Here is a 24,432-nt window from a genome sequence, read left to right on the forward strand (position 1 = left end):
GAGCTCTCCAAGATATATTCTTTATCCTCTTCACATCACAGTCTGCAGTTATTATGTTTAATATTTGTTTACCGTGTCTTCTTGGAAATAGATTGTAATCTGTGGAAAGGCAAGGACTCTAGGCTGCTTACTCATTCTTCCATCTCCACATAGCACAAAGCCTGGTATATATTAGGAGCTTAATAGATATTTATTGAAGATGGAATGGAAAGAACTGGTGATAAAATGTACCCAAATGTAACTGAATTAGTTAGCCTGTTAAAAGGGAATTTTAACTACTTATAAGCCTAGTTTCACTGGTTTGCTAGCTATAAAAATACTAGGAATGTTTACCACAATGATTGATCTTGGAACAGCTGACATTCTTCTTGCCAATAATCAGATAGTATCAGATGGCCTGTTGTCTGTTGAATTCATCCTACACAGAAAATCTGTTAGAGTAGATTTTATAATCTATACCTCACCAACGAGGACACAAAAGCTCAGAGAAGTTGAATTATGGATTTATTTTCTACTTATAATAAAAATTGTATTTTAAAATCAAGACATTTGCATGAGTATATCATATAATTTGGCTGTGGTATATGGGGCAGCTACCTCTGTATACATTAGTTAAATGTTAGGCATTTCCAAAATAATCAAGGTGTTTGTGGTGACCAGTTATATGGCTAACTTTTGCTGGCTTTCTTTTCAAATATGGATTACTGCCATTCCTGGTGAGAGAACACATGCACCCATTTCCTGGGGTGGCAGATTAAGGGCTGTGTCCTCTCACCCTACAGGGACACAGAATACAAAGGATTGCAGCTCTCCCTGGATCAGATCTCAGCCTCTAAACCAGCCTTCTCCTACACCAGCAGTTCCACTCCTACCATGACTGACAACAGGAAGGGGGCCAAGTCCAGGCTCTCCAGCTCAAAGTCAAAATCCAGAACTTCCCCATATCCTCAGGTAGGTGCACTGCCATTTTGCAACTTTCTTTTCTTGTTTGTGTGTGGGGGTGACTTGGTTTGGTCTCAAAGTTGAGGAAGTATTAGCACAGCTTGGAATTCATTATCTGGTTGTAATAAATTTAAAACTTCTATGTAAAGCTTTCTAAAACTATCTTCTTCCGCTCTTCTCCTTTTAAAATAACTATGCTAGTAAAAATTTGAAATAATCTTGTGGTTTGCTGCTTTTATACGGAGATCGTGAGAGTCTCAGTTGCAGTTAGAGACATAACTCCGTTTTTTCAAGGAGATTGATCCTGACTGAAAAGATGTAGCCGGCATAGCAAGTGGAAAACAAGAGCTGAACATGGTAAAATTGATTCTTAGGATAGGAACTGAAGTAGAGGAAAATGAAGAGGTGGAGGGAAGAATCAAGGCTGCGTCTTGTCATGAGATGTGTGCATGCAAGGACTATCTGAGTAAGGAGGGAAGTAGAATCTACCAGATGGCAGGAATGGTAGGAAAAGCAACTCTCTTCTCATCTTGACAAAGTGGTAAGCTGATGAGACCCAGATGAGGTATTCTAGTAATACTGCAAGGCACAGGATGAGTCTGTGCTCTTGGAAAGAAAAATATTATTTTTCTGATCAGTCACTGTTAGAAATTAGACTGTACCAAGATACATGCACAACTGTCTCCTGGCCTGAAAGAAGTGGGACAGAATTGGGGATTCTCTACTCCTAGGATCTTGGGACCATCTCACCTCTATCCTTTTCCTTAAGGTGCCACATCACTCGAGTAACTCAGGAGAAGATGCCTAGGCTTATATAAAGCCAAATTGGATTTGCAATTATTTTGTCAAAGTGGTCTTTATTGTTTATGTTTTAAAACTAAAGATGGCCATTGACTGGTTACAGAAACCGTTATTTCCTTACTTATCAGAGCGATATTACTCTGTTGATTTCTACAAATGTGTATACTATTTGAGGAAATGTCATTTGTTGAACTCATGATTACTAAGAAGCTACTATTTGCTAGATTATTTTAGCAGCTTGGTATATAAAGATGAGAAGATCATGGCCCCAAGAGATTTATGTCACACAATTTAAAATCTCCCACAGAAGGCTAGATCTCTTTGCTCTGACAAAAGGGATTGAGTTGATATGTGACGCTAAACAGTTTTCAGTGTACACCCTCTGTTATGAGGACTGAGCACTTTACTTAAAAAGTACATTTTAGTTAAAGTCACCATGGAGGAGGAGTTGCTTCTTTTTATTGAACATCTGAGAAGCTTTTCTTATTATAATCTTGTACCTTGGGGAAAAATTTTACTGTCTCTTTTTATTACTTGGAAGGATCAATTACGCCTGTGGGTAATTTTATTCTTAAACAAACAGGAGTGTTGAACACATAGATGAAAGAAGAATTTAAATTAGGAAATACTGTGTTAAGAAGGCATTTATCTGTTGTTATACCTAAATTAAGCCATAAAATATCTCCCCATTGGACTTCCCAAAACTCACTAATTCTGTTCTTTCATTCATAGCTCTAACATATAAAATTTCTATTAGTTTGCTCTAATGGTAAACTGCTCATTTTTTAAAGATTGAGTGATTGATTGATTTCAGAGAAAAAGAGAGAGAACATGCATGAGTGGGGGGAAGGCAGAGGGAGAGAGAATCTTAAGCGTGCTCCATGCCCCGTATAGATCCCAGTGTGGGGCTTGATCTCACGACCCCGAGACCATGACCTGAGCCGAAATCACAAATTGGACATTTAACCAACTGAGCCACCCAGGTGCCCCTAGATGACTCATTTTTTAAAAAATGTTGTAACTGCCATTAGACTGCTCTTTGTACATGTGGTCACACAAGAAGGAGGTGTTAATTTGGAAGTTATATATGTTTCCTAGTTTATTTTGATTTTTTAGAAGTTTTGTTTATTTGAGAGAAAGAGAGCACTTGCAGGAGCAGAGGGGAGCAGCAGAGGGAAGGGGAGAAGCAGGATCCCTGCTCAGCAGGGAGCCCGACCGTGGGACTCAATCCCAGGACCCTGGGATCATGAACTGAGCTGAAGGCAGATGTTTAACCAGCTGAGCCACCCAGATACCCCACATGCTCCCTAGTTTAAAAAAAATACAGAAGATTGTCTACCTTGGATTGCCTGCCTCTGCCTTTGGTAACTCCTCTATATAAATTCTCCAACCTACCAATGTTGACCCGTAGATAGGGATATCTCTATACCCCTATTTGCAGGAACAAGGTACAAAAGATAAGAACTTCCACCCTCAAGAACCTTAAAGATTTAAGGGTCAAAATTGTTTAGGGGGGAATGATGTGGAGAACAAAGGCAAGAAAAAAATGTAGATAAAATTAAATTTCCTTAAAACCTGCCACCCACAGACAAATACTTGAGGCTGGTAGAATAGACATTGCTCTAGGAAGCTCCACTCTTACTGTTCATGCTTTGCTTGAGGGAAAAAAAACCTTGGCTTGTCAATAGTAAGGCCTCCAGGATCCTGTGCATCTTCTTTAGCATATGAATGTTCTTTTGGAAACTTCCCTTTTTCTTTACCTTCCTCAACTCCAACGTATATAATTGATTGCTCCTCATGACCCCAGTGTCCTGTCCTCACGCTATAATAAAAACACCTTTTGTACCAGAAAATAATAATACAGAACAGTGAAACATAGAAAAAAAAAAAACAAAACCCACCTCTAGTCCCTTATTTTCCTTCTCTGAAATCGTGATTTCTTCTGGAAATATTCTAGGGTGTATAAAAATCATGCACATGCCCACACATATGTCCATATAGGATTTCTCTTGTTGTTTGTGTGTCCATTTTTGTGGTTAGTACTTACATATATGTAGTCCTTAGAACTTTGGCTGTATGTCTTATTTGAAATCACACAGGGAGCACCTGGGTGACTCAGTGGGTTAAAGCCTTTGCCTTTGGCTCAGGTCATGATCCCAGGGTCTTGGGATCAAGCCCCGCATCCGGCTCTCTGCTCAGCTGGGAGCCTGCTTCCTCCTCCTGTCTCTCTTTCTGCCTGCCTCTCTGCCTACTTGTGATCTGTCCATCAAATAAATAAATAATAATAAAAAAAATCTTTGAAATCACACAGGCACGAATTAAGTTTACTTAACGTTTATGTGCCTAGTAAAGGTTATTTTTTAATTGTGTTTACTTTAGACAATCATGGTGCTAAGTCAATCATTGACTGAATTCCTACTATATGGGCTACTAATATGTAGAGATCAGAAATGGAACACACTGTTTTTGCTTTCAAGAAGCTACTCCTATAGACAGATGAGGGAACAGGCGTTTGTAGTGAATTGTCATGGGGTGAGCAGAAGGCCCTCTGGGGGGCACACTGGCAAAGCATGAAACCTAGGGCAAACTCCTCACTGTATCTTCTGGAAGAAAGCAATTGGTTAGCATCATCTTGGATTCCAAATCCTTAGAAATGTTAAAGAAAAAAAATTAGCTGCTCAGAAGTCCCATTTGTTTCAAATTGTCCTTATATTATACTTAACCTTTAATTTTCGTGCATCACTGCTATTATGTGTCCTTGACTCAGTAGATGCTCGCTGATCCCCTGCATTGGAAAGATGCTTTGTTGGCTATTGTGGTGAATAAGGGTAGGGGTTGGGTGAAAGTGCTACAATATAAAGAAGTGGTATAAGAAATGTCCTTACACTTTACAGTACAGCTGAAATAATCATTTAAACTTTAGAATCAGTACTGCATAGGAGAGAGATGGTGTACACAAAGGGCTTTATGAGTGGGGTCAGCTGCAGGGACGGTAGCCTGGATGACTGGGGAAGGCATTGTGCCTGACCTGGCTTTGAGAGTTGGGTTCAGGTGTACAGGCGTAAGGGAAAGGATAAGGACACTTCAGAAGACCAAGATTATGAAGAAATGGCAGAGATGCTTTGTGATTGGAACTGGAGCCAAGTGGGGAAGATTTTCGTCCCTGTGGTTGAGGACTAGGGATGATACATTGGGAAACGTTGGTTGGTGCCAAGTATCTTCCAGGCCAAGGAATTTTGAATTTGTTTTGTGGAGAGCCAGTAGTGGTTTTTGAACAGGAAATGAGGGCATTAAAGTGGTTGAAGCAAGGCAGACTACTCATGTGAAGAGTCCTGGCATACATCTGTGAAGGTCTGAACTAAAGTTCTCTACAGAAGTAAAAGACCTTAGAGAAGAAGAATGGATGAAATCCTTTTGATCCTTGGCTGCTTGCACCAATTCTCCTTATAGAGTTATTTTGATCATTAAAGATTTATTTTGAAATTATACTTTTAAAGATTTTATTTATTATTTGACAGAGATCACAAGTAGGCAGAGAGGCAGGCAGAGAGAGAGAGAGAGAGAGAAGCAGGCTCCCTGCTAAGCAGAGAGCCTGATGCGGGGCTGGATTCCAGGACCCTGAGATCATGACCTGAGTCAAAGGCAGAGGCTTTAACCCACTGAGCCACCCAGGCACCCCTGGAGATTATACTTTAAATATATTATAATTATTTTTATGTATTATATATATATATAATATATATATACTTATTTTTATATATATTATACTTATTTTAAATAAGTTATACTTATTTTTTGTAGTCAATGACAAACTCGTACTGACTATTCCTTCATAGGTTAATAGATCCATAATAAATGCATTTTTGGTTCCTAAATGATCAAGGTTTTTGTGTTTAAAGATTTTATTTATTTATTTGACAGACAGAGATCTCAAGTAGGCAGAGAGGCAGGCAGAGAGAGAGGAGGAAGCAGGCTCCCTGCCGAGCAGAGAGCCCGATGTGGAGCTCCATCCCAGGACCCTGGGATCATGACCTGAGCGGAAGGCAGAGGTTTTAACCCACTGAGCCACCCTGACGCCCCAAGCTTTTATGTTTAGTTTTGAATACTTCTGCCCCTTTTCTCAAAAATAAAAAGAAAATCTTGTCTGTTATTTGCATGGTTACATGCTTTCAGTGTGCAAATTCTTCTCATTAGAATTTTCAAGAGGCAGTTTCCAGAGCAAAGCTGAGCTCACACGGTACGTCTTGCTCCTCTTATTAGTTATGTAAATGGTGATTTAATGATTCTATCAGTGTTATTTATTAGGCTCTTTGCTCTATGATACATTGGGCATATCTAGAAATCTTTCAAAGATGTCTGCTGAATGGCAAATAGTAACACTGCTTTTTGGAATTATTTAGGCACCCTTCTTTGATCATGAGAGACATGCACAAATTGTAATTTGCTGTCACACCCAGTTTGCAGTAATAGATGAACCTTCAGGTCCCTTCCTGATATGAGATGCTCTTGGGAATGATTTTAGACTTGATTATATTATAGCCACTTAATGAATGACTCAATCACCTTTGTACCTCTATGTATTACTCAGGACAAGAAAGGTCAAAACAGAATTGTTTTTGAATGGTTTTGGAAAAATTGTCATAGACACTATTATAGTTGATTTCCGAAGACTCTGCACAGAGCTATTGTGCTTTTCTATATTATGGCAAAGCTGTTAAGGCCTGGGGATACATTATGACAGTTGTATTTGATTGTTCCTGGGTTTATGTTCATGAAAATAGCAACTTGTTTTTATAGTTCTGTTGAATCAGAAATGTTGAGTTTGTAGAATTTATTTTTCAGACCTTATCTATTAACGATTGCTACAATATTTTTCACCTGTCTTTATGGAGGGAGTCATGGCTACTTTAATATAGTCGGATGTTATCTTGCTATGGTTTAATCATGTCAATCATGAATAATTTGCCTTCCTATTCCATATCCCCCACCCCCCCATTCCACCTCCTGATTCCAGTTTCCTTTTAAACTTATTATGGCATGTTTATAGTTGTTAGGTTTATTATAGACAGTGCGTGCCCTCTTCCTTTATTGCATCATCCTGCCCTCCTCTTGCTTTTTCCCTAGTCAGTAATAACCAATACACCATATAATTCTGTAATAACCGTGCATGCATAAGACTGCTTGTGCTTCTGAAATCTGAAAGTATTTAATCACTTGCTACAGACACACTGTACCACTTGCAGGTTTTACTACACATCTGTTACCTTAAATAATCCTACAGAACCCTCTTAATTTTCACTGCCAGCAATCTGGCTTCCTTTTGGTGAAGGTAAAATCTCTCTTCCTACAAAGGTTCTTTCTGGCCTCAAAAGTACACCAGTAACTGCTATGCTAAGAGCCTAACATCTTAAGTTCCAGAGAAGAGAAGGACCAAGGATTTTTCAAGTATAGTACTTTTATGACTATCAGGATAGACATCCTCTCATTTCATGTTTATTTGTAGTATGAAAACATATAATCCTTGGTCACTAACCACAAGAAAAGTTTTTAATGCATCTTTCAAATAAATGAGGTTATCTTTTCCGAAATTTTTATACTATATAGGTTTGCTTATATTTTCTGGCCATGTATAAACTTGAGATTAGTCTCCCTGTGCTACAGAAATGTTAGAAGATTATTAGAGTGGTCCTTTATGGTCTTTCAAAACCATATTCATAAACGAAACTCTGAGTATTATTTTAGAAAAGATTCTGCTCAGTAAGAAGAGACCTCTGTGTTATGGGTTTGTTCTTTGGTTTTTACTAACTCTTATATTTAGGTAAATAACTATTATGTACACTACAGTGCTAAAGGTGGGTCCTTAAGGAACCATGTGTATGGTCTTGTTGGGGAGACAAGGCAACATTTTAGAAAGGAATTGTAGGATTTGTTCAGTTGTGGGACCTCAAGGCCATAGCTTTGGCCTTTTAGTTCTCTTGGCACATGGTTGAGTCAGGGGCACCATGTGTCCTGGATTAATGGATGGATGAGCCACATAGAGGAGGTGGAGAAAGAAATAGGGCAAAGATGAGATGTATTAAGTTCTGGGATATATTCTTTGCCCCAGAGGATTTACAGATTCATTGGAGGAGATAAAAATGTAATGATAATTTTTTTAAAGAAAAAAAAACCATAAGGAATGGAGGACATTAGGACAAGCAAGGGAAAAATGAAGGGGGAGAAATCAGAGTGGGAGATGAACCATAAGAGACTATGGACTCTGGGAAACAAAGTGAGAGTTTTAGAAGGGAGGGGGTGGGGGATGTGTTAGCCCTGTGATGACTATTAAGAAAGGCAGGGATTGCATGGAGCACTGGGTGTTATACAGAAACAATGAATCATGGAACACTACATCAAAATCTAATGATGTACTATATGCTGACTAACATAACAATAAAAAAAAAAGAAAGAAAGAGATGAACATAGGGGAAGGGAAGGAAAAATAAAATAAGATGAAAATGGATAGGGAGGGGCGCCTGGGTGGCTCAGTGGGTTAAAGCCTCTGCCTTTGGCTCAGGTCATGATCCCAGGGTCCTGGGATCAAGCCCCACATCAGGTTCTCTGCTCAGCAGGGAGCCTGCTTCCACCCTCTCTCTCTCTGCCTGCCTCTCTGCCTACTTGTGATCTCTGCCTGTCAAATAAATAAATAAAATCTTTTTTTTTAAAGATTTTATTTATTTATTTGATAGGGTATTTGGTTGATGGGCGCTAAGGAGGGCATTTGATGGAATGAGCACTGGGTTATTATATGCAACTGATGAATCACTAAATTCTACCCCTGAAACTAATAATATAAAATGTGTTAACTACTTTCAATTTAAATAGAGAATTAAAAAAAAATAATTTTTAAAAAGGATTTTAAAAAACTGTAAAAAGAAAATTGAAACCCAGTGTAATATATGTGTGATAAAGGCCTGTGGTGGCCAGTGTATGGCATGTGCTGGGAGCCGACCTGCCCTTCCAGCAGTGGATTAGAGGTTGGAGTTGGGGACTGACAGTGAGAGAACCAATGGCCTCGAGGCCTAGAGACCTCACATGTCAGGGGGAGTTATCAGCAAGTGCAAATTTATCCCTGTGTGCAAAGTTGCAGTGGGGCTATGGAATGACAGTCAATAAAGCCCATTAGCTCGCGGATGCTCCCTCAAGGACCAGACCCCATGCTTGATCTAGCAGCTGGTGCTTTTTTATCTTCCCGCCCACTTACCTTTTTCCCATTGCTGGTGTCCTAGAAGTTCTCTCACTCCGGAGGATTGCGATGGTATCTTAATTTTCCCTCCACTCTGGGACATTTTCCTCTACAGCTTGCCCTGTTTCCCAGATTGACCTTAAAAGAACACCAATCAAGTCAGTGCATGGAGACCTGCCTGGGCCCTAGCTGTTACTCAAGGTCACCTCTAATTGGGTCCTAAATCGCCTGAACCCCGTGATGCAGCCAGATCAGTCTGCTCACAATTTGCTGAATCCCTTGTTCTTCCCTGTTTCCGTGCTTGTGCTCGTGCATTTATTTCTGCCTGCATTGCCTTTATTTTTCAAAATTCTGCCTATCTTCCAAGATCTGGATTGAATGGTACTTCTTTCATGAAATATAACTGGGTTATATTTCCCTTTCGGGTCTCTATTTAGAATACCTACCTTCTACTGCCTCCTAGATGTGTTGTGTCTCCTCTCTTGGAGTTTAATCTCTTTGGAAGTAGTAACCATGACTATTTCATATCCATCCCAACCCCACCTCAGCATCTAGGATGGTGTCTTCCACATGTTTACTCACCAAATGTTATAGGAATGAATGAATGAATGAATGATTACATTAAAAAGTATGAGAATACTTTGTTGGTTGCCTTTATTTATTTATTTATTTTTTATTTTATTTGACAGAGAGAAATCACAACTAGGCAGAGAGGCAGGCAGAGAGAGAGAGGAGGAAGCAGGCTCCCTGCGGAGCAGAGAGCTGGACATGGGGCTCAATCCCAGGACCTCGGAATCATGACCCGAGCTGAAGGCAGAGGCTTTAACCCACTGAGCCACCCAGGCGCCCCTGTTGGTTGCCTTTAGAAATATAAAAACTCAAAGGAGGGAAAACATTCTGCAAAAGAATTTGTAACCTTTGTAGAGAGGCAGAAGATACACACCCAAAACAACCTGGGGGTGGGTTTCACAGGTGCAGAATCCTGCAGCACAAATCAGACACCCAGGTGCTGAGGAGGAATTAGACGTGTTAGAGTAAAACTTTGAATAAGCCTCCTCTGTCTCCGACTCTAGGGGCAGGAAACAATCCACATCTCAAGTGGGCTTTCTGTTCTCTGTGTCCCCACTGCATCTTCAGTGCAACAATGGAGAGTTGTGACAGCTGATATTTGTGTGCACACATGTGCGTGTATGTGTGTGTATGTGTGTTGATTACAAAATAATTGCATTGACATTTGAGTGTCTGTGCATGAAAGACATTTGGCATGTCTTCCATCTCAGAGACCCGTTCTTTGTTTATAGAACCAGCCCTAATTCTAGGGCTCAGTTCCCCTGACCTGAGGATACTTTCTAGAGCACTCTTATTTCCTTTTAATAATCTATATGCACTTTTTGTATTATACCTTTAGTAATATTATGCTCTATGTGGGGTAGATTGCTTCTATAAGAAAGGGGAAATTCTCTTAAAACATTTTTTTTTTTTTTTTTGTTTGCTGGTTTGGTTTGGTTTTTGATCCTTTGAACATAAGGGGTTTTGTGAGGGTCTTGTTGCTTCGTGTTTCTTGGTCCTTGGTCCTTCTCCTCCTATTCCTCCTGTCTTTGTGTGGTTCCAGGCTTTCTGGAATAGGACATCATATTTAGACTACCTCCCATGCCTCCTTATTACTCTTTCAGTTTCTGATCATTCCTGCCAGAGCAAATCATTTTTGGCATACATCCACCTCGTTACCCTCTGCCCCTGGCCCTACTACCTACAAGGGGTGCCTGGGTGGCTCAGTTGGTTAAGCATCTGCCTTCAGCTCAAGTCATGATCCCTGGGTCCTGGAATCGAGTCCCATGTCATGCTCCCTGCTCAGGGAATAGCAGCAGCTTCCTATCACTCCCTTCCTACCACCACTCATGCTCTCTTTCTCTCTCTCTCTCTCAAATAAATAAATAAAATCTTAAAAAAACCCAAAAACCTACAGAGGCTCCTTGTTGACTATAGTATGAGGTCCAATCTGTAAATGTGGTCTAGGCTACATCTCCGCTCCTGCCTGCCTTCCTGGCACCGGAGCCCACCGTGTCCTTGCAGACACCTCGCTTGTGGAGCCCCTCAAATCCCGTCTACCAGTAAAATCACAACTGCAGACTGCCTCTCATCCCCATAGATTCTGGGTTATAAGGCATAATTCATGTTACACACATCTGTGCCAAAACATAGGATAGTGTGAATCTGGGGGAGAGTGTCAAAAAAAAAAAAAATGGGCACCAGGTAAAGCAGTGGTGCTAAATCAAGCAGAAAACCTCTGCTTTTGGCTTAGCGGAAGTGATAGCTGGAATGAGCAATTCTGCTCCCCAGTTGAACAGAAAGAGGAAATGGCTGAATCTACCATCAAAATGTATCCAGGGGAATTTATTTGAACAAAAAATTTGTTTAATTAAAATTTATTAAAACTGGGGCACCTGGGTGGCTCAGTGGGTTAAGCCGCTGCCTTCGGCTCAGGTCATGATCTCAGAGTCCTGGGATCGAGTCCCGCATCGGGCTCTCTGCTCAGCAGGAAGCCTGCTTCCCTCTCTCTCTCTCTCTGCCTGCCTCTCTGCCTACTTGTGATCTCTCTCTGTCAAATAAATAAATAAAATCTTTAAAAAAATTTATTAAAACTAAAGAGTGAAATTAAAGACAGCAATGTCTTATTTGACAGTTCACGGTGGGATTTGACCCACTCATAATGGGAACCTTGTTGAGTTAAGAGTTAGATTGGATATCTTTAAGAAATTTAGATTTAGGGGCACCTGGGTGGCTCAGTGGGTTAAGGCCTTTGCCTTCGGCTCAGGTCATGATCTCAGGGTCCTGGGATCGAGCCCTGCATTGGGCTCTCTGCTCAGTGGGGAGCCTGCTTCCTCCCCTTTTTCTCTGCCTGCTTCTGCTTACTTGTGATCTCTGTCTGTCCAATAAATAAATAAAATCTTTAAAAAAAAAAGAAAATTAGGAAGAAATTCTTCCTTCTTTCACAATTTTTAGAAAACTCCTGTTGCATATTATTCTGCATTGGATTGCTATGATTTTCCAGAGAAGTCAAGGTTCTGGTATATAGTGTTTAATAGTTAATGTTATTTTAATTTTTCTCATTATTTTACCATGTTTGACTTCGCTGAAGAAGAGATGGAACCATTTTTCCCTTTACAGATTCCACTTTGAAACTGATTAACTTCTTAGAGGGCCTTTGCACTCCAATCTCTTTTCAAAAAATTCCAAATCTGATAGATCTTCTCTTTCAGCAGGCAGAAAGCAGGTAATACAGCTGGCAGTCTATAGGCCTAGTTCTAGAACACTGCCAAGAGTAGCCTGGGCGGCCAGTCCCTCGTCCAGACCAGACGAAGCCAGGAGAAGACCCAACAACATTGCAATAAGGAGTTGGAGCAGGTGGCACCACCTGTACTCATATAATTCATACCCCTCTAATCAGCCTCTTCTATGTGAAAAATCAGAGGGTGAGTTAGAGCATTGAGGAAAGGATGGAAAAAGTTCTGGCTTGTGCCTGAAGCCCATCATGGAAGAACATCACCATCAAAACTAATGTTACTGGTCCTAGAAACCCATGATTTTCCCAATGGGCCAGAGCTTTTTCTGATTGTCTGTGCCAGTTGGGATATTCCTGATATTACAGCTGCAAATGCCATGACATCAGGGGCTGAATTAAATGCTCCTTCTGTGTTCATTACCTGTTCAAAATCTTTGGCGCAATGAAAATGCCTGCAAGCCTTTAGAACCTTGCCTTTGGATTTATGAAAGGATGTGAATTATGGATTTCATGGTTTGGGAACAGCTCTCTCCGATTGGAACCCTTTGGAGATTCCTTATAGAATTACACTGGAGGAAAGCTTGCCTCAGGCCCTGGGTGCTGATTCCCTTCCAGCTGCATATCACCCTGACAGCTAATGAGATGTCAAGTATGGTTACCTTTCTGTGAGAAAAATGAGTGAAACAGATCCAGGAACATTTCTTTAACTATGGGGGGGTGGATTAAGAGAAGACCTATGACATTTCAAACTATACTTAAGGCATGTTAAAAAACTTCCCATGTTTCTACTTCATGAAATATATCAGGGAACTTAGAGGTACGCAGGATTTCTCATCAGAATATTCTTTGAGCTAAAAATAACGAAAATGTAGATTAAAGTGAAAAACAATGTCACAATAAATAATAGTTGTAAGTGGAGCAAACCATAAAAATAATGAGCAAAATCTTGTGGACACACTTTTAAACAGTGATTATGAGAAGCTGACAATTAATACCATTTTCTAGATGAAAGAGGAAATGGCCAAAATATTTAAAATTGCGAAGAGTTGAATTTTGAGTCTATATTTGCTTTCTAATTGTTTATGGTATAAATGGATATATTTATTGCTCAGTTCTTTTGGTAAAACCATCCTTGACTCTGGAATGTGACTCAATTTTTTTTTTCTTTTAAAATGCATTCTCTAATTTTTCTTGGGGAATTTTTTTAAAAGCTTAACTCTTTAAAACCTATATGTAATTCAACTGGATTTCATAAAAAAAAAAACAAAACTCATGAGGATTCTTTTCTAATGCTAAATATTTTGCTACTTGTATATAAACTATATTATAGTTACCTTCTCTTAATGTGTAGTCTGTACAGGATTATCCTTGGTGTTGATTAATAAGTTAATAAGTTAGAAATAAGTGATGCAAGAAATCTCTACCTACAATTAACAGGAGTTCAGGAATGTAGAAAATAATGTCTCCTTGATACCCTCTTTGCAGTTTCAGTTACTGATGACTTCTAGGTAGTATAATTTCTCAAGTTAGAAATGGACTCTGTTATTTCACTGCTGTTCTGTTACATTATCACAGGCACTTGTTTTCACTCAGCTTCTCAGATTAGCAAAATTAACCTGCATAATTGTTTTTTAAAAATGCATTCGATTTTGATGTTGATTTTTCTCTTACCCTTCTGTTATCCTTGAGAAAACCCCTGGCAATCTCCAATTTGTGGGAGCCAAAGTCGTTCTCCATCGTAAACACAACTCCTGTTTGAGGGAAGCATCCCCGGCAGTGGGGGTTATTTTAATGGACATGCTGTATTACTTTAATCTAACCCTTTTACCATCTGTTCTTCCCGTAACAGTGCATGAAAAAAAAAAAAAAAAGAACATATTTTATGTTTCAGGGTTACATTAGTAAAAAGTAAGATAAAAGTGATTTAAAAGCATGCATATGTTCTTAGTCCAATGCAGTCTGCATCTGTGATGTTTTTCCTCATGGTTCAGACACAAATCAAGACGAAAGCTGCTCATGCCTGATAGAGTGAAAGTTTTTCATGGAAAACAGGACTTTGCCATAAGAGGGTCTCTCTCTGTGTTTTACAGCTAAAAATGATAAAAACTTCAATGAGCTGCCAGAATAAAAATAGATAACTGTAACTTCTATTGTTGGAACATCTGGCATTTGTCTTGAGCTGGGTGGTTGCTGCCACCTCCAGAGGCGTGTGGAGCACCTGCCTGGAGCATTCTGTTGAGGCAGGAATGAACCTCGTGACTGTTGCTGAAGGCAGACTATCTGTGAGAGCAATCGTGGTGGAAGAATGTTTCTGTGATGGGAGAGCATCACCCAAGCGTGTGGGGAGATAGTTTACTGTAGCGTAGGGCTTGGAGAAAGCCTCCTTTGTGAAAACACGCTTGGGGACCTGGCATTCATTACTGCTTAGAAAGTAGGACGCTGTTGTCCTTGGTATCTAAGTGCACACGTCTAGGTGAGTCTGGGGAACTGGAAGGAGCAAGGGCTCTGGAATTGGATCTCTCCTCTGAAACTTCAGTCATGTGACCTCAGGGTAATTTTGTTTGTTTGTTTGTTGAGCTTCACTTGCTGCATCTGTAAAGGGATTAATAATACTTTTTAAAAGTTTAATTTTTAAAAAAGATTTTATTTATTTATTTGACAGGGAAACAAGGAGAAAGGGAGCACAAGCAGGGGTAGTGGGGAGAGGGAGAAGCAGGCTTCCCGCTGAGCAGGGAGCCTGATGCGGGGCTTGATCCCAGGACCCTGGAATCATGACCTGAGCTGAAGGCAGAAGCTTAATGACTGAGCCATCCAGATGCCCCCAATAATACTTTAAACATGCTGCCACTTAATGAGATGGTGTCTGTGGGCTCTCAGCATAGTGATTAGCGCATAGCAAGTATTTGGTAATGGTAGCTATTGTGGTTGTTATGGGTGTTAGTTAGCATATGCCAATCATATAGTCAATTGCCTCTTAATCAGTCATAAAGTCCTGTTTACCTTCCCAAGCAACTACAGTGTTTAGAGAGAGGGAGAAATGGCTCTGTTCTTTGAACTCCTAAACTATATGGGCTTTCAGGCCAATGCCATTTTCTAACTTGTATTATTAAAGTTATGTTCTGTGCACTGTTTATGTTCTGTTCACTGGTGTGAAGGTGAAGCTATGTTTCTCAGATCACCAGGTATACTGCTCTGCAAATAGTAGCCACTCAATAAACATTAGACTGAATCATAGGATGAATTATTACAAAAAGTTCCCATTGGATGCATATTAGGCCCCTGCTGATGGTTGAGACCTGTAACCAAAGGAGGCAGCAGCAGCTCCTGGAAGGGATGATGCTTTTGTGAACTGAATCCCGAAGGGAAGCTTGGGGATGTGGATGTCACTGACATCTATTTCTGGCAGTCATCCAAGCTCTTTGCCTGCCAGCTTTAGCCCACCTTTGGTGGGTGGCATTTGGTTTACTATTTCGTGAGAACAAGGGCATCTTTCATCTGACTTATTTTTTAATTTGCCAATATGAATGCCTGTTTTGAAAATTTAATTTTAAATAAGAAATAGGGATAAATTAAGGTGCAGAATATTCAGGATGACAATGTATTTTCTACGGAAGAGAAGCCAAGGTTTCAGCAAAATAAACAAAAAATTAATTTTCAGGGAATTTCTTTGATGGATGTAACCTAATTAAGATAGGGAATTAAATTGTTCAGTTTCTTAGCATGAAATACAGAAGAAAGCACCCTTACCTTTTCAAAGAATGGCAGATGTTCTATAGATCCTAAAACATTTTTGTTTTCCTTGAAATTAGTATGGATGTCAACAGTTGCTGGAAGAATCATCTAGAGGGCTTACATGTATTCCAGTCTCCACCCTCAAAACACACCTTTGAGGCTTTAAAAAAAATTATTATATTCAGTTAGCCAGCATATATAGTACATCACTAATTTTTTTTTTATATTTTATTTATGTATTTGACAGACAGAGATCACAAGTAGGCAGAGAGGCAGGCAGAGAGAGAGAGGGAAGTATGCCTCAGGCTGAGCAGAGAGCCCGATGCGGGGCTCCATCCCAGGACCCTGAGACCATGACCTGAGCCGAAAGGAGAGGCTTAACCCACTGAGCCACCCGGGCGCCCCACACCACTGGTCTTTGATGTAGTGTTCAATGATTCATTAGTTCCATATAACACCCAGTGCTCATCAGTTAAAGCTTAAGCATTAAGAACCAGTGGTAACGAAGTGCATTTCAGCTTTGAAAATCAGAGTATTTGGAAGAAAAGGCCCTAGTATTCAGATGATTGGCCAGTGGCCTGATTTCTTTTTGCAGTCGGAAGGCTAATTTCTTTATCCTTCAACATGTATGTTTTATCTCTTTCATACTTGTAGGGCGGGACTGAAAAATACGACCTCTAGATAATGCAGTCTGGGGCAAAATAGTTTTTACAAGATGCTGGTATGAACCATTCCTGCTTACCCAAGTGAAAGTTATTAATTAGGGGCATTTACTTCATACATACGTATCTGTAACATGTTTGCATTTTTAAGAGTGCTTTGCTGTATATCATTTATTGATATACATTGATATTTATTGATATATTGATATACTGCTCTTTGTTGCAGTCCCACAATGTTGATAGTCTGTTCCTGTTCTGCAGATGGGAAAATCAAGACCCAAGGAAAGTGGTCTTTTGTACAAGTCACAAGGTAGTGCAGAGGTTTACTACTGCATAATCTCGTGAGAGTAAACCAGGATCCTCCCATATTTGAGTCCAATGTTGCTTCTACTGGAATCCTTAATGGATAAATTAAAATTATATTTTATGTATAAAATATTAATAATCAGGAATAAAAACAAAGATATTTATATAACTAAGTTACAGTTTTTTGGGTCAAGTTCCCATTTCTTCAGAAAAATATTTTCATTTAATGGCTTTGTCTCTGTTCTACAAATAAGGTATCAGTGTACTCTATGGATTTTTTGATTTTAAAATATTTTGAAATGTTTTCATACATAAAGGAAGGTAGCAAGAATAGGAAATTATTCCTGTATATTAAACCTAGGTTCACCAGGACTTAACATTTTGCTGTATTTTCTTTATCATTTTCATTCTCTCTTTTCCTTGCCATCTTCTGCATTATTTTTTCTAAATCGTCTCATAATAGGTTCCATATATGATGTCTCTTTACGTAAGCCTTAATACTGTAATGTGTATTGCTTGGTCTAATGATTCTTTAGAATAGGGAACTTGCAGGGTTTTAAAAATTTTTTTAAGATTTATTTATTTATTTTAGAGAAAGAGAGTGAGTAGAAGAGAGAGGCAGAAGGAGAGGGGGAGAGAATTGTCACACAGATTCTCCACTGAGTGAGGAGCCCCACTCAGTACCAGGACCCTGAGATCATGACCTAGGCCACAGCCAAGAGTCGGTCGCTCAACTGACTGAGCTACCCAGGTGCCGTGGAAATTTGCAACTTTTGTTAAGAATTGCCAAATTATCCTCTGTGGAGGTTGTATACATTTGTATTCCTGCCAGCAATATGGCAGGAGCATGCCTGCTTCCCCAAACTCTGCCAGACAGTGTATAGCCAAGCTTCTGAAGTGTTGCTAATCTGATGGCCCAGATGGAATATCAGTGCTGCTTTAATTTGCATTTATTTTATTAAGAAATTAACTATCTTTTCATAGGAGTTAGTTTAGGAGTTATTTTTAAATTTTTTGTGGATGGTCAATGTATTTTTTTGATCATTTTTCATTGTGCTTTCTTTTTTTTTGTCTTTCTAGCTTTTGAATTGAGAATTGAACTTTTTATTCTTTCGTTTTTATTAAGTGTCTAAAGCTGTGTATCCTATAAATCCAGATATGTAATATATTTTTTTAAGATTTTATTTATTTATTTGACAGACAGAGATCACAAGCAGTCAGAGAGGTAGGCAGAGAGAGAGAGAGAGGAGGAAGCAGGCTCCCTGCTGAGCAGAGAGCCTATTGCGGGGCTTGATCCCAGGACCCTGAGATCATGACCTGAGCCAAAGGCAGAGGCTTTAACCCACTGAGCCACCCAGGCGCCACAGACATTACTTCATTATCTTTTCCCCAGAAAATCTATAGTTTATGTTTGCATTTACTTATTTTCCCCAAGAGTTGTTTAATAGTTTGGGGGGTTTATTTTTGGTGAAAGAGTCTTAAAAAATTGTTTTTAATTTCTGTTTTTTATTCATTGTTGTCAAAGTATCAGTTATATTATTTATACTTTGTGAAGTTACCTGAGGCTCTCTTTGTGACCTACTATTGAATTAATTTTGATGATTAGTCATGTACACTAAGGTTCATCCTTTATTACCAATATGCAAAGTTTGATTGATAGCCCTAAGATTTAACTGTTTTTTCTTTTTTTAAAGTCTTCTGCGGTCTTTTTTTAAAAATTGACTTTACTTATTTTATACTGAGAGTGGTTTCTTAGTCTCCTATTTCTCCTTGCATCTTCTCTAGTTTTTTCTATGCGTAGGTGGTATTGATGTGTTATATGAGTCATAGACAGAAAGACATAAAAGAAGAGCGGTTTTAAGCAGGAGAGTGGCATGATTGGATAAGAATGTCAGAAAGATCTGTGAGGTGGCTAGGTTCTGGGAATACCTAGTGTTAGGGCAGTCCAGGGGTTCCTGGGATTCATTTATTTTTCTTTTGACAGAAAGTTGCGTGGTGGTTTCCAGGGGCTTGAGGGAGAGGAGAATGGGGGGTAATTGTTTGATGGGTATAGAGTTTTAGTTTTGTGGGACACAGGGTTCTGGAGATGGATGGTGCTGATGGTTGCACAGGAATGTGAATGTGTTAACTGTTACTGAAATGTACACTTAAAAATGGGTAAGACTAAAAATTTTATGTGCATTTTACCACAGTTAAAATTTTAAAAAGAAAGAGCACAGTAACAAAGAGGACCAGAGGAGTCTCTGGGTGGATCAGTCTATAAAGCATCCAACTCTTGGTTTTGGCGCGGGTAATGAACTCAGGGTTGTGGGATCCAGCCCTGAGCTCAGCTCTGAGTCTGCTTGAGACTCTCTCTTTCCCTCTGCCCCTCCTTCTTGTGCTTTCTTTCTCTCTCTATCTCAAATAAATAAATAAATCTTAAGCGGAAAAAAGAGAACTAGGATGTAGAAAAAAAAGTACTGTTCTAGACATTTGTGTATAGGTTTTTGTATGAATATAATTTTCCTTCATCTGAAAAATGTCCAGGATTGCATATGGTAGTTGTATGTTTAGTTTTGGTGTTTTTGTTTTTGTTTTTGTTTTTTAGAAACTACCAGACAATTTTCCAGGGCAGATGTACAATTTAACATTCCTGTCAGCAATGTATGGGTGATCCAATTTTCCTACATTTTTGTCAGCATATGTTGTCACTATTTTTTTTAATTTAAAAATTTTTTTAACTTTTTAAAAAAATATTTTATTTATTTGAGAGAGGGAATGAGAGAGAGAGAGTATGAGAACAGGGAGTGTCAGAGGGAGAAGCAGACTCCCTGCCAAGCAGGGAGCCTGATGCGGGACTCTATCCTGGGACTTCAGGATCATGACCTGAGCTGAAGGCAGTTGTTTAACCAACTGAGCCACCCAGGAGCCCAGTTGTTGTCACTATTTTTAATTTTAGCCAGTCTAATAGGTATATAGTGATATTTCATTGTGGTTTTAATTTGCATCTCCCTAATTGCTAATTATATTGAACATCTTTTCATGTGATTGTCATCTTACTATCTACTTGGTGAAATGTCTCTTCATGTCTTTTGCCCCCTTTTTTTTATTATTGAGTTTTGAGAGTTTTTTATATTCTAGATTCTAGTCCTTTTGTTGGGTATGTAGTTTTGAAATGTTTTCTCCTAGTCTACAGCTTTTCTTTTCATCCTCTTAACAAAATCTTTTACAAAGCAAAAGTTTTCAATTTTGATCAAGTCCAATTTACCAAAAAGTTTTTTAATGCACGTGTTTTGGTATCAAGTCTAAAAAATCTTTACCTAGTCCCAGACTTTAAACATTTTGTTTGTTATTTTCTAAAAGTTTTACAATTTTATATTTATATTTTAAATTTTTTTTATATATTTACTATTTTATATTTAAGTCTATGATCCACTGGAGTTAATTTTTATATAAGGTATGAGACCTGGGTTGAGGTTCATTTTATTTTTGCTTGTAGATGTCCAATTATTTCAGCAACCATTTGTTGAGAAGTTTGTCTTTCCTCTGTTGAATTGTTTTTGCACCTTTGTAAAAAATCGGTTGGGTGTATTTGTATGGGTTCCTTTATGGGTTCTGTATTCTGTTTTATTGCTCTGTACATGTATTTCTCCGTCAATACCACACAATTATGATGGTAAGTCTTGAAGTTGATTTCCTCTCTCACTATATCATTCTTTTTCAAGTTGTTCTGACAATTCTAGTTCCTTTGCCTTCTACATAAACATTACGTGTATATTGAACCTTTTCTACTTCTTTCATCTACTTTGACCTTTAATTTTCTCTATCCAATTTTTTTTTTTAAAGATTTTATTCATTTATCTGACAGACAGAGATCACAAGTAGGCAGAGAGGCAGGCAGAGAGAGAGGAGGAAGCAGGCTCCCTGCGGAGCAGAGAGCCGGATGCGGGGCTCGATCCCAGGACCCTGGGATCATGACCTGAGCTGAAGGCAGAGGCTTTAACCCACTGAGCCACCCAGGCGCCCCTTCTCTGTCCAATTTTTGTATCCTTACATGTTTTCCAACTTATCTTCAATTTCCCTCATTAAATGTTCATTCAAATCTATACTTTCTTCACATAAGTTACTTTGTAACTTATTTTTCACTTATTCAATTTCTGTGAGTTGGGTCAGTTTTCGTTGCCTTTCTTCCTCTTTTGTTGTTCTTGTTGTTAGGTGGGGTTTTGGTGTCCATCGCTTAGTTTTAACATTTCTGGTTCTGAGCATGTGCGCCCAAGTACATCGCGTGTGCTTGTTAAAGGTACTTATTTTAGGTTGGTGTGTTGTCTTACAACCTTCCTTTGTGACATAGTTGGTTATTTGATGAGAATTTTTATCAGCTGAGATGATCGTGTTTCCATTTCGTGTTTTGTTTTCCTACAGAAGTTTTATAGAGAGTTTAATTTTTTTCCCCTACTCCTTAGCATTTCATGGGTTGAGTTACTATTTAAAGAGCACCCTGTCTTATCAATATTGTGAAATACAGTTGTGTAAGTGGATGACTACAGTGGTAGAGAGGAAAGAAGGGATCACCTTTTTTTTTTTTTTTTTTTTTTTTTCCATTTTCTGGATCCCTAGTTTCCCCCTTTCCTCCTTTCCTTTCACTACTATCTCCTTTCGGACACAACACATTCTCAACTTACATTTTTCTCTTATGAAAATGACACTTGTCCCAGGCTGCTACCTTAGGTTTTGTTTGATTTTGAGCCCTTTCGCTGTGGCCAGTATCATGAACTACCGGATACTGACTTCTGTTCTTATTTCAGCACTTACGTGTGATGTATTTTTTTCTTTCTGTGGACAATTTTGTCTGTTTCACCTTTGTCCTAAACTAACTCTCTCTCTCTCTCTTTCTCTCAGATTTCTCTCTTTCTCTCTTCTCTGCTTGACGTCCCACTCTCGGAGTTTCTTACCGTGTCTTTACCCTGCTCTCTGGACCCACAGGTTCATAGTGTTTGCTGTTTGACTTTTTATTTTTATTTTTTAAAAAATTGAAATTTAGCATACTCTCTGCCTCTCAGTAATGCCGATAGCACGGGTCATGGGTGATTCCATTTGTGCTCTTTGTTCTAGGGGTAGTATTTGTGAAGAGGTACACATTCAAATGGCTGCCATTATCCTGCCAGAAGCCTCTAGAATATCATAATTTATTGACCAAAAGGCATCATGTAGTCCCTATAAAACTTGTGCTTTAAGGGGACACTTGGGGGGGAAATTTACATAATAGTAAAATAAAACTTACATAACAACTTTCTTTTTATAACCATGACAATAAAAATTCCTGGACTTGGATTATAGTTCTAAATAATTTATCTCCTTTAAATCAGTGAAATGTAAGGACAGGCACAGGAATCCTATGTTTTAACACTAGAAAGGATACCGAATCATGATTCTATCATGTAGAATGTTAAAGCTGAAAGAAAAGTTAGAGAGCATCTAATCTAATCCAATATATCATTTATAGAGGAGCCTAAGGAAGGTAAAGTGATTTGCCCAAGGGTACCCTGAGAGTTACTAGCAGGGGTGGACCTGGAATCAGGGTCTCTTGGTTCCCTGTCCCTATTTCCTCTTCCGTTAAATGGCCCCCATTCTGGTTTTGCCTTTGATAAGTTGGGTATCTTCGTGAGTCTTTTCCTGTTGGGACCAAAGAAATTAAATTACTTGCCCAAGGTTGTATATGTAGTAAGCAGCAAAGGTAGGTGTGAGGAAGACCTCACACCGTAGGCAGCACCCACTCATTGTATGGCGTCTTCTGCATGGACAGGCCGCCTGCCTTCCTTTCTGCTCTCTCTTCCCTCTAAGACTTGACAAACACCTGAAATTTTTCAGATCAATGTGTGGGTCTCTAGGGTTCTCAACAGAGTTTACATCCAGTGCCATTCATTTTAAAGGGGTGAATGTGGCTCAGAGGATTGATGATACACACAGGTGCAGGTTTACAGGTCTTGAAAAGCAAAGGTTTGCATCTAGGCTTTGGCTCTGTACCGATCTTCTTGGTCTAACTCAACCACCCAACTTCCGCCTGCTTCGAGGACAGTGTACTTGCTGTCATAGTTTCCTGACTATTGACAAGAGGCTTATCCATCAAATTCTTCTTTGGGTGCTCTTGAAACGTGTACCTCATGTATGCCAGGGTTGCCTTGTGTTGAATTTTCTTTGTGAGTGAAGGACAGAATGTTCTTCTGTGCTGCGCCAATAGCACTTTCCCATACACACTCAGGGAAAGCTTTTCCCCCTCTCAACAAGGCTCAAAAGTCTTGACTGGAGTACTTCAGAAATAGGCCTGGTTTATACTTTTATCAAAACAAGAAGAGTCTGGGCAATTCCTAGCTTGGAAAAGCACTGATGATCTGAAATTTTCCTAGGCAGGTGCACAAATGGTGTTACCAAAGGGCAAATGTATGGCACTCTGATCCCCCCTTAATAAGGAAAGGGGTACCAACATTCCCGTGGTGAAAGTGAAGGTGGTGTCTCATAAAACGAGAGCCCAGTGTTCATGGGGAGAAAAGGCTGATGGCATATGGAAGTGTGACTTAGGGAAATGGTACTTCGGGTGCCTCGTGGTTCTTCAGGGAAAGAAGTTGCATTTACTATTTTGTTTTTCTTGGTGGCATATGCTGACAGTCCATGTGTACCCTTGGAAAATAATTAAAGTAATAATGAGGTATGGTAACAGAAAGATCTCGAGCTCGGAATTTGTGTAGAACTCCTTCCTGATCATGCTATGTTATTAGCAGACTTTGGGGTTCCCCCAAAACCTCTGTACCTCATCTCTCTGGCTCCAAAAGCCCCTAGCCAGAGCTGACTGAATTTCTCCTGGACACCTCACAGCACCACACATCCATCCCTCTTTCTCCCGGGATAAGAAAAAAAATGTAATGGACTCATATTTTGGTTCCAGAGACTATATTTTGGTTCCTGCTTCTTTTCTGGAAATGTCTCTAACACTGGATCCTATTCTCTCTCCTCTCTTCCTTGACAGTGTTTTCTCTTGAGCGTAAAACATGGTTGGAGGGCAGGCTTTGAGCCAGATGGACTGCAGGTGGCCATTCCATCTTATTACAACCCTCAGTGATTCAGTTTTCCCATCTGTAAAATGGAGCCCTGTTACTGCCCAGGGGTTGTGAGGATTCAGTGATAGAATGTATGTACCATGATTAGCAACCACCAGACGCACTGTAAGTTCTCAATGAATGGCACCTATGATTATCAGAGCAGGTTACCTCTGTATGGGACCTAGACTTGTGTTTAGTTTTGGGTAACCAAAAACTGGTAGAGACTATATTACTAATTTAGTGGCTCATGAGGAACTTCCAACTGAGCAATTCTCCTAGGGAGGTCTGCCAAACCTCTGGCATTTTCTTTCAACGCCAGATCAGATAACTGACAGCAGATGAGCAGTACGACTCCAACGAGGCACAGTATTGTACGGTTCTTTTATCCTGAGGATCCCATGCATACTT

General features: G+C 39.4%; 1 protein-coding gene across 1 annotated transcript in view; it reads left to right on the top strand.

The window, feature by feature from the left end:
* The window catches only part of SIM1 (SIM bHLH transcription factor 1), a 68,474-nt gene that overhangs the window by 39,607 nt on the left and 4,435 nt on the right, over positions 1–24,432 (top strand). Inside the window, exon 10 of the mRNA XM_046005599.1 lies at positions 783–951. Within this exon, the coding sequence (XP_045861555.1) occupies positions 783–951 (169 nt within the window). The remainder of the gene's footprint in view (positions 1–782; positions 952–24,432) is intronic.

This window comes from Meles meles, chromosome 5 (genome assembly GCF_922984935.1).
Source record: "Meles meles chromosome 5, mMelMel3.1 paternal haplotype, whole genome shotgun sequence".
In the NCBI taxonomy this organism is placed as follows: domain Eukaryota; kingdom Metazoa; phylum Chordata; class Mammalia; order Carnivora; family Mustelidae; genus Meles; species Meles meles.